The 11,089-nt window shown below is 41.8% G+C and overlaps 1 protein-coding gene across 1 annotated transcript; it reads right to left on the reverse strand.

The window, feature by feature from the left end:
* Window positions 1–8,653: 8,653 nt before the first annotated feature.
* Window positions 8,654–10,434, reverse strand: LOC118852231 (39S ribosomal protein L51, mitochondrial-like). Its single transcript, XM_036761913.1, has 3 exons — window positions 9,500–10,434; window positions 9,310–9,420; window positions 8,654–8,988 (listed from the first exon to the last, which is right to left on the reverse strand). The coding sequence occupies exons 1-3, from the start codon at window positions 9,576–9,578 to the stop codon at window positions 8,792–8,794; spliced, it is 387 nt and encodes a 128-aa protein (XP_036617808.1). The 5' UTR covers window positions 9,579–10,434; the 3' UTR covers window positions 8,654–8,791.
* Between the last annotated feature and the right edge of the window lie 655 nt (window positions 10,435–11,089).

Genomic DNA, 11,089 nt, shown 5'->3' on the forward strand with positions numbered 1-11,089 from the left:
GGCAAAAAGTAGTCCCTGATCTCAAGCTCACAGCCTAATGGGGGAGACAGAATGTAAACAACTTGCAGGAACTTATGTAAACATGAGAGTCAAGAGAAATCTAGAAAGGTGAGTGTAATTAAGCAACTGAAAGGGACCATATGATGGTGTAACATCCTAAAAAGGGAAGAAGAAAAAAGCATCCCTTCAGAACCTTAATGTCTTCAAAGGGTATTGAGAAAGTTAAATAAGAAAAACAGCAGTATATTGTTTCGTTTCTGAGGGTTTTAAGGGGTGAGAAGAGAAAGTAAATAGGAATATACTAGTGTAAGAAGGAGGAAGGGGGTGGAACTTGCTATTCATAATTGAGGTACATAAACATGGAGAAAGGGATAGGAGGAATGGACCTCAGATGAATCTAACTCTTATTCTTCTGACCACCATGTGAATGCTTGCACAGTGTGAGTTTTCCACAAAATAATTTTTTTGGCAAAGGTATGTTTTGCATTCAAACAACATGGCCAGCCCATTGGACTTGGGCTCTCTGAAGCAGAGTTTAAATGTTTGACAGTTTAGTTTAAGAAAAGACCTCAGTGTCTGGTATCATATCCTGCCAGGTGATCTTCAGAATCTTCCTAAGACAATTCAAATAGAAGCGATTCCAGTTTCTTGTCATGGCGCTGGTAGACTGTTCAGGTTTCACAGGCGATACAACAATAAGGTCAGTGGCTCTGTAGACCTTCGGTTTGGTGGTCAATCTAATACTTCTCCCACACTGTCCTTCAGTCTCCCGAACACTGAGCTAGCTCTGGCAATACATGCATCAACCTCATTATCAGTGTGGACATCCCTGGAAAGTACACTGTATAGGTAAGTGAACTTATCCACAGCATTCAAAACTTCTCCATTTGCTGTAACTGATGGTTCCACATATGGATGTGATGGTGGCTGATGTTTTTCTGTGTTTTCTTGGTGTTAACTGTTAGGCCAAAATTAGCACAGGCAGCGGAGAACTGATGCCGTACTTTGTTGCATCTCAGCTTCAGAGGCTACACTGAGTGCACAATCATCTGTAAATAAATAATCATGCACCAACACGCCCTCCACTTTGGTCTTGGCTTGTAGCCTTTTCAAGTTGAATTTACCATCAGTATGGTAGCTGACCTTGATGTTGTGTTCATCTTCACTGAAAGCATTTGACATAGCTGAAAACATCACGCTAAAAAGCATGGGAGCAAGCAGACAGCCTTCTTTCACTCCATTGGTGACTGGGAAAGCACAAGAACACTGCCCATTATCCAGAAGTTGGGCAAGCATGCTGTCATGAAATTGACATACAATGCTGATCAACTGCGGAATAGCTGAACAAATTGTCATGAATGAACATCAGGAAATATTATTGCACTGTAGAAATGACAAAAGAAATGACTGCAGAGCATGCTGGATAGTATGAAGTGTTGCAGAGTGAAGTGAACACAATCAGGAGTGAAATGAACACAATACACGGACAATATTGTAAAAAACAACAACTTTGAAAGACATAAGAGCTTTATCAGTTCAATAACCAATGCAATGTCTCCAGAGGACCTATGATGAAATACATTATTCTATTCCTAACAGAGGAATGATGGCAGAAAGACATACCTTTTTGAACCTGGACACTACAGATTATTTTGTTTGTGATTACTTTTTAACGAGTTTTTTCCTTTTTCTCTTGGCTTTTAATGAGGCAGGGGTAGTCTAGAAAAGGGAAATTAGCAATACTGTTGTTAAAAAAAACATTAAAAACATTTTTTAGAATGCACACAAGAGAAGAGAAGCAAGTTCAGGAGGAAGCACATACAAGCAGAAGTTTTGAAAATATAAGTAGAATTTATTTTATATCTTTTAAAAAGCAGTATTGAAAAGGAGATTGTTTCACATGCATTCCTCTTTTTGTGTTCTGCTATGTGGAAATGTTCCTTTTCATATTTAAGTTCCAGCTTTTTAAAAATTAAAAAATTTTAAAAATCTGGAAAAGCAGTTTGGTGTCACACTGAAGAATTTTAAAGAATTTCGAGGAGTTGTATTTCATCCTAGCAGCCATTGAAGATTCTTGAGTAAGAGATTCACATGGTCAGATGTGTGCTTTAATAAAATTTGGCAGCTGGGTGGAGGATGGATTGGGGAAAGACTCTAACAGGAAGACTAATTAAGGGGTAACTACTGTAGTCCAGGATAGAGGAAATAAGGACTGGGGTGATGGCTCTGTGAATGAAGAAGGGCCAGATGTAAAAAGAAATGTTGTGGAAGTAGAATCTAGTTGAGAGAAAGGGAAGAATCAAGCATGTATTAGAGGTTATGAAGTATGGTAATACCTAGTCCAGGTGTTCTTAACCTTTTTTTGTGTCACAGACCCCTCTGGTAGTTTGCTAAAGCCTATAGACTTTCCCAAAACAATGTTTTTAAACACATAGAATAAAATAACTAGGATTACAAAGGAAACCTATATTAGCATGTATTTATCAAAATATTTTAAAAAATAAGTTCATGGGTCCCAGGTTAAGAACCTTTGCCCTGGACATAGAGAACTTAGTTATGAGGAATAGGTTTAGGAAGATAATGAAGTGTTATACGTATATTTAGTTTGAGAGGATTGTCCAAGTAGATATATAAAGGAAGTGGATGATAAAAGATTTTGTTGTGCAGTCATTCAGACACGTCCAATTCTTCGTAACCCCATGGATCATATCATGTCAATATGGTCTCTGGGTTTTTCTTGGCAAAGATACTAGAATGGTGTACCACTTCCTTCTCCAGTGGATTAAGGCAAAACAGAGGTTAAGTGACTTACCCAGGGTCACACAAGTGTCTGAGGCCACATTTGAACTCAAGTCTTCCTGACTCTAGGCCTAGCACCCTATCCACTAAGCCACCTAGCTGGCCTGATAAAAAACTAGAGCTCAAGAAAAGATATGAGGCCTCAATATATAGACTTGAGAGACATCTGAAGAGATATGATCATTGAACTCATGAAGTTAATGAAATCACAAGAAAAGTAAAGATGGAAGATAAGAAAGCGTTTGGGAAGACCCACAATTGGAGAACAGGACATAGCTAATAATCTGAAAAACACTAAGCAGCGGTTAGACAGGTAGGAGAACCAGAAGAGAGAAATGCCACAAAAGCTAAGGGAGAAGAGTATCTAGGAGAAGAGAGTAGTAAATGTCAAAAGCAGCAGAGGTCAGGAAGGAAGAGGACTGATAAAATGTCATTCGATTTCATTAATTGAGGGATCAATGGAGAGAACTGTTTCAGTTCAGTAGTGAAATACGACAACAGATTACAAGGGCTAAGAAATGAGTGAGGTGAAGAAAGTAGAGGTAATTAGTGTAAACTTCTAAAAGTTTGGCTATGAAAGGGAAAAGATCTATAGGATGGGCTTCATGGAAAGGCACTGTCAAATGAAGGTTTTTAAAGGATGGGAAAGACCTAGGGATGTTTATAGGCAACAATGGAGTCATTGGATAAGGAGTAATTGAACAGAGAGTTGGGGAGAATAATAAAAGGGGCAAAATCCTGGAGGAGATGGGAGGGAAGGTGGTAAAGGGTATAAATGCTGGTCTTGACAGGAAAAAGACCATCAAAGGATAAGATATAAATAATGTATAGAAGAGGAAAAACAGAAATGTGGCTGTAGAAATATATTTTAGGTGATGTAGACAGAAGAAGTGCATCACAAACTTGGCAGGGAGGCATAAAAAAAGTGAAGAATTTCAATTAACTGGACATCTACAGGAGCTCTCTCTGCTCCCTACCCTCTGGCCATTTCTCACACAGCCTTTTTGCTTCCAGAGTATCCGTTCATACCCAATCCTCTCCTCCTACACCCCCCTAGCCAAGCACTCCTTGAGAAAAGATGATTTAGTAAAATAACTGCAACCAGGAGCAAGGAGTATGTCTACTTCTTCTTAGCCTAGTATGTTTAGGGTGGGAGGGAAAATCAGGGCAGCCACAGGAAAGAAACTGCTTTCAGATCTGCAAAGGATGGTTTTTTGGGTAAAGTGAGGTTTCATTGAGTTCAAGAAGATAGAAGGAATGTGAGAAAGACGTCTAATAAGAGCAGAATTTTGTTAATGATAGAATGATGAGTCCAAAGGCCACAAGGGGTGGGGAGCCCAGAGCAACTTAACAGCTGTGGAAGGGTTGAGTTGTTATGAATGGAAATGAGGGATAGGTAGCAGAGGAAAGGAGGTTTGGGTTTTGTTTTGTTTTTTTTAACCTATTCTCACCTAGGAAATACAAATAGCTCAAAATCAGGCTTGTAATGAAGAACCCTAGGAAAAATTGCACCTCCTCATTTTAAAAATGAGGAAAACTGAGGCAAAAAGAGATGATTTGTCTAATGTCCTTTTACTAATTAGAGGACTACAAGCCAGGTTTGTCTGACTCCTGATTTTTTATTCTCTCCACTACTACACCATATTCCATTCTCATTCATCACTATGAGAGATTTAATAACACAATACACAAAGATTTGTCATGGTAAACATTCTAATGTCTAACTTACAGCTATGAGTTCCCCACTTTTAATAATAACTAGCATTTATGAAGCACCTTTACAAATACTCTTTTGTTTTTTTTGTTACATTTTAAGTTCCAAGCTCTCTCCCTCCTTCCGTCTCTACCCTGAACTAAAGAAAAACATTATTTGACAAAGATATATAGATAGATATGTAAAACGATATTATGCACATTTCTATTTATCAGTTCTTTCTCTGGAAGTAGATAGCATCTTCCTTCATAGGTCCTTTGTAGTTGATTTGATTTGAATATTTATAAAACTCAGAAAAGCTTAGTCCAGTTATTTTCAAACAATATTGCTGTCACCGTATCTATCATTCTTTTGCTTCCATTCATTTCCCTCTTCATTATTTCATACAGCTTTTTCCATGTTTTTCTAAAATCAGCCAGCCATCATTTCTTACTGCACCACACACAGTATCTCATCACAATCACATACCACAAATGAAGCAGCCACTCCTCAACTGATGGGCGTCACTTCAATTTCCAGTTTTTTGTCACCACAAACAGAGCTGCTGTTAAGTATTTTAGAACATATAGGTTCTTTTCCTTTATCCCTGATCACCTTGGGAAACAGACCTAATAGTACTGCTGGGTCAAGGGGTATGCAGTTTTATAACTCTTTGGGTATAATTCCAGGTTACTCTCCAAAATGGTTGGATCAGCTCACAGTTCCACCAACAGTATATTAGTATCCTAATTTTTCCATAGCCCCTCCAACATCTGTCATTTTCCCCTTCTACCATTTTAGACAATCAGATATGTGTGAGATTGCATTTCTCTAATCAATAATGATTTAGAACATTTTTTTTATATCACACACACACACACACACACACACCCCTTTGATTTCTTCCTCCAAAATCTGCCTGTTCATATCCTTGACCATTTATCATTTGGGGAATAACTCATGTTCTTATAAATCTGACAAAGTTCTCTAAACATATGAGATGAGACATCTGAGAAACTATCTATAAAAATTATTTCCCAATTTTCTGCTTTCCTTTTAATCTTGGCTACATTGGTTTTATCTATATAAAACCTTTTTAATTTTATGTAATCAAAATTATCCATTTTATATTTCACAATGCTCTCTTATCATGTTTATTTATAAATTCTTCTATTGATAAGTCTGATAGATAAAATATTCCATATTCTTCTAATTTCCTTAAAGCTCCCTTTATGTCTAGGTCACGTATCCTACATGTAAATAGTGTAGAATATTGGTCTATACCTACTTTCTTTTTGTTTTCCCAACAATTTTTTGCCAAATAGTGAATTCTTATCCCAAAAGCTTAAATCTTTACATCTGTCAAACAAAGGGTTATTGTAATCATTTACTTGTGTGTATTGTAAGTCTACTCTGTTCCACTGATCCACCTAGCCAGTAACATTTATTTTTGATAATACAGTTATAATATAGTTTATAATACAGTTTAAAACCTGGTACTGCTAGACCTCCTTCCTTGACATTTTTTCCCATTAATTCCTTAGATATTCTTGACCTGTTGTTCTTCCAAATGAACTGTTATTATTTACAAATATTACCACTTTTTATCCTTACAACAATCCTGGGAGGTAGCTGCCATTACTGTTCCCATTTTACAGATAAGGAAAATGAGGCAGACACCAGTTATTTCCCCAGGGTTAACCAGCTAGAAAGTGTTTGAGGCAGGATTTGAACCCAAGTTGTCCTTTTAGAAATTTTACTTTTAAAAAGCTGTTTTTTGTCTCATATCATCTTAACATTTAAAAAATGTAAATGAATTTTAATTCAATTTTGTTTCATTCAGAATTAATAAAACACCTTGAAACAACTGCAAGACATCTTGGATCTCGGTGCCTGGCACATAGTAGGTTCTTAGTAAGTACCTGAGTCATAAGAGTAGTATTGATAATCACTATCAACATAATAGCCTGCTTGAACATACCCTCCTAAAGAACATCCACATTTTAATCTACATAAAGATTTTTCAACAAAACAGATAAAATTTAGCCCCAAGTAAAGCAACATCATAGTATTAATTTTTGCACCTATCAAATGGAACCCAAACTACCAATTCTAGAAACTACACATGAAAAATATGAAAGCTAAAGGGTCAGATTAATGGAATAATTTGCAAGAGGATGGAAAGCAAGCAAGGAGGTTAGAAAGGCTCAAGTTCAAATCGATACCTCAGATGTACTTACTAGCTTGAAACCTGGTTTCAAATACGGTTGTTAGAGCTTCAGTTTCCTCACTTGTAAATCGGGGATATAATAACAATACTTATTTCATAGGGTTGGGTATGAATCAAATGAGGTGATGTGTAAAGCACTTTGCAAAAGTTAAGGCACTGTATGAAAGCTAGCTATTATTACTTATTCTAGGCCGGGTGGTCTAATAACTGGGATAAGAATTGTGGCATAATGGAAAGCATAATGCACAAGGAATCTAAAAGCCTGGGTTCTAGTTTCAGTCCCCACCACCGTGAAACTTTGGAGTTCCTCACTTACTAGATTAAAGAACTCGGTTCGTCAGCTAAAGGGCAATAATAACTACTTTGTCTGCCTTATAGGGTTATCATGATGATAAAATGAGGTGATCTATTTAAAATCTTACTTTGTAAAGGGCACTCTTATTCAAGTACAGGTTAGACTAGTGGCCTCTGAAGTCTTTCCAACTGGGAGGATTCTGTGGTTTACTTTCTTTGGCTGGGAACCCGGCTTTCAGTGGTATAGAGAACTCCCTAGGAGGAAATTCCCTTTATTAATGCAAATCTGTCACTGTTTTGCGATTTAAGCTATACACTTGCCAGAAGCACTGAGCTAGTAGGCGACCAGTCCAGGTTCACACTGCCTGTTATACATCAATGAACTAGAACAGGTAACGTATTCCACACTGGAGTCTGGCTCTTTACTCTGCCAACATGGCTTTCAGGCTGTAACATTTAACAGAAAATTATTATTAAGTATGCAATTGAAAGAAATTAACAAGTTTGCCATTCTTAGCTGTCATCCTTTTGCTCACTTCATTTTCCTCACAGTCCTCTCCAGCTCAACTCCATAAAGACTTAGTTCATATTCTACCCCCTCCACAAAAATCTTCCCTACAACCATGCCTTCTTTCTTTTGCTTTCTGTCTCTACGATTCATTTCGTAATTACTATGCAGGGCTTGTATTGAAATTTTTTTTCTTGACTACATAGCTAATCTGTCAAAGTAAGGCATGAGTCTCAAACTTCCCTGCAGTCCACAAAGCACCTTATACAAGTAAACAACACATTCTCTTTATAGAGGAGATCCAATTCTAAACTGTTATTAGTGACAGAAAAGAAATTTAGCTCACATTCACAGGAATTCCCTCAATTATATTTTGATGTAAAAATAAAGAACGCAGCTAGGATCTCTGTCATCCAATGACATGGCCAGCAGCATCTCTTCTATGCTAGCTAAAGAGTAAACAAAGGGCTCTAGTGCCTTTTCCAACAAGGCCCTGGAATATACCTACCAATCAGAAGTAAGCTAGCTAGGGATACACACAAACATTGATATAATTCCTCTTCTGTCCACCAGGGAAAGGGCAAAGTGTGACCAGACTGCCTCAGTGGAACAGGAGCTTAATTCCCTTTCTACTATTACATGACAACAATATGGAAGGGTATCTAGGAATAAATTCCAAATTAGTGGGATAGGGAAGGAGCTACAAAACAGTATTTTAAAACACAAGAGACCACCCAAATGGTAGTAAAGAGTAGTTCACAAGCAAAAGGGACCGTCTTACTGAAGGAGGGAGTTCCATTCTGAAAAAACATCCAAGTCTATTCAATATACACTTATTAAATGCCTATAATGATCAAGGCACCATGGATACAAAGACTAAAAAATCCCCACTCCTGAAGGAGTTCACATTTTACAAGGGTGACAGAGCAAAAGGCCAGACATGAAAGAGATGATGAATTGGGTGTTTGTACAAGGGGAGAGGGGACTAGGTGACTCAGTTTCCTTAAGAACCTAATCTTTGCAATCCTTAAGTCAGCAAAGGAAGAAATAATGAGTCAAGGCCAAAGCTTACAAGGGAGAGAGAGAGAGTTTAGAGGTGAGACACATCCAAAGGAACAGAAGGGAAGAGTAAAGAAAAGGCAAATGCCTAGTGAAGCAACTTTATTAGGAATCCATTACAAAGGCCTTTCTCCACACTGAGCAGTTCCCTACCCGAAGTGTCCTGAAAGGTGACAGGTTGGGGATGGGGATTTCTATGGCTTCTCCTCTACCGGAGCTTCCCCTTTCTATTGAACTGTTTGTAGAGGTATCTGATTCGCTTGTTCAGGTTGTGCAAGTCCTGCAGAAACATGCGATCTCCCACCATTTTCTTCTTACGGATACATCGCTGCAATTCATTCCCTTTCCAGCCCCTGAGCCACGTGGGCCCCTTAATCAGATCCTTGGGGTGACGTTCAAAGTTCCCTGTGAGGCAAACGGAGAGCCCACCATTAGTTGCAGGCACAGAAGGCCAAGGCCGAGGTGGAGGCGGCTGTCAACAATACCCTTTGCATCCAAAAGGTCCCTTCACTTTGTCTCTTACTGCCCACAACCGCTTCCTGGAGCTCCCTGAATATCCCTCCACTGCACGTGTCACAAATCACCTACTAAAGGCAAACGACGCCTTAACGCGCATCTTCCCCCTCTCCCCTGAAACTAAAAGGAACTGGGGAGGGAGGGGGGGGTAGGGGAGGAGCGAGAGAAGTAAGGCCCTCCCAGAGCTGCGCCGTCAGGGTCTATTCGTACCCAGGATCCCGATGTTGTCGTATACCCCAAACAGGCTCCTCTTCTCGTTCCACCGATCCACCACTTTAGGGGGCGGGAGCGTCGTCTTCACCGGGGCCGTTTCGGGGACACCTGCAGGAGGAAAGCGATCAGCAGGCGCCGACGGGGGAATCGTCTTCTGTCGCGGCTCCCCCCTTCCCCGGACACTTACCCAAGGAGATGCCCCTGCCGGCTCGGGGGGCGCAGCGCCAGAGGGCACCGCCAGCCCACCGGCTCAGGCACCACGCCATTAGCCCGGCCCGGCAACAGGGTGCTGCCCACAAGGATTGTGGGAAAGCGAGGACGCTCTCCCAGACGCCTCCGCCAGAGGCCAAAGCCGGCTGCCTACGTTCACCGGCTTCCACTGTAAATCGGCGAGAGGAAGCCCATGTCTGTCGTTCCCAGGTTCCTCTGCGCCCGGCCTCCTCCTCCCCAAGCGTCGGCCCCGCCCCTTGAAGAGACAACGCGTCCCCGGAATTGGACTTCCTTCCCTCGGCCAAGCTGTCCGCTTAAGGGTTCGAATCTGGAGTCAGGGGGCTGGTGTCTGTGCTCCTCCTTCGGGAACTGGTCTTGCCTTTCGCAGCTCGGGCTGCTCAAGACCTTCCTGGGCCTTACGCCCGAACAGGGGGACACCCGAAGGCATTTGGGCCAGCCTCTAGTTCCCCCGGGTGTCTCGCGGCTGTAGGGGGAAGGTTACGGGGCGAGCTGGCTTTGGGGACCATCAGTCAGGAGGAGGTAACTCAGGGCTGCCCTCAGAAGCCGCACACGCAGCCGGATGCACGGTTTATTCCCTAGAACTGAGCCAGTGAGAGTTCAGATGTGCCGTCTGCTCCTGTTGCCAGGGGTGGGGGTTTAGCAGCCGGAGCATCTTCAAAAAACAGCGCCCTGGCCCTGGAGCTCCAGACCGGACACGGTCAGAACACCCTGTCCACGAACCTGGGCACGCAGTAAATTGGAAGACACGTTCAGCGTGCCCCAGTTCTAAACACTCGGCCAGTCTTCCTGTCTCCGGGCACCCACGTGATCTGCCCGCTAGTCTCTTCCCATTGGTCGGAAGTCCGCGACTGCCTTGCGTCACAGCCGTTGAGATTTAAAAAGGTTTGTTTTGAGGCTGCGTTCGCGGGTCAGGGAGTAAAGAGGCGGTCCTTCCCCCCCGCAGTGCGCGGGGATTGGTCGGCGTCCTAGGAGCGCAGCGTTGATTGGCTGATTCTTTTCCCAAGCATTCTTCCGGGAGCACGCTTTTTCCTCCCGGCTCTTAATATGGTGCAAGGAGGGTGAGTAAATTTAGGGAAAGGGGGGGGCACGATTCTGTAATGGGCGGCCACTGGGGGGCATTAGGTGAGGGGGGATTCTCGAAATCCCGCGCGGTGGGTTAAAGAACGTGGAACCCGAGGAACGTGAGAGTCAGAGGTGATGGGTGCTTGCTTTGCTATTTTTCACTTTGGTGACGGGAAGCTCTCTATCCCTTGAAGCAGCCCGGAAGGTGACATAAGACTGTGAGACTTTCTGCCTCAGCAGTGCATCCCTTCAGTGCTGGAGGTCGTATCAAGTGTCTTCGTCCATAAAATGACGAAAATTAATGCTTGCACTGCCCTCCCCATTGGGGGTGAGAGGAAAGAGAAAAGGTAGTGGGACGGTTGTCAGTCGGGATTTAATGGGCTTTCCCGACCTTCAGCACATGTTGGGGCCTCAGCACCCTTGTCTATAAAATTAGAGGTAACGTTACCAACTCTACCTAGTACTAGAGATATCCTGTTTTCAA

Source organism: Trichosurus vulpecula, chromosome 5 (genome assembly GCF_011100635.1).
Source record: "Trichosurus vulpecula isolate mTriVul1 chromosome 5, mTriVul1.pri, whole genome shotgun sequence".
Classification (NCBI taxonomy): Eukaryota; Metazoa; Chordata; class Mammalia; order Diprotodontia; family Phalangeridae; genus Trichosurus; species Trichosurus vulpecula.

Coding starts and splice junctions, on each gene's coding strand:
- LOC118852231 (XM_036761913.1), bottom strand. CDS start 9,578: ATGGCGTGGTGCCTGAGCCGGTGGGCTGGCGGTGCCCTCTGGCGCTGC. Junction 9,421..9,499: donor CGGCAGGGGCATCTCCTTGG/GTAAGTGTCCGG, acceptor TTCCTCCTGCAG/GTGTCCCCGAAACGGCCCCG. Junction 8,989..9,309: donor CGACAACATCGGGATCCTGG/GTACGAATAGAC, acceptor TTTGCCTCACAG/GGAACTTTGAACGTCACCCC.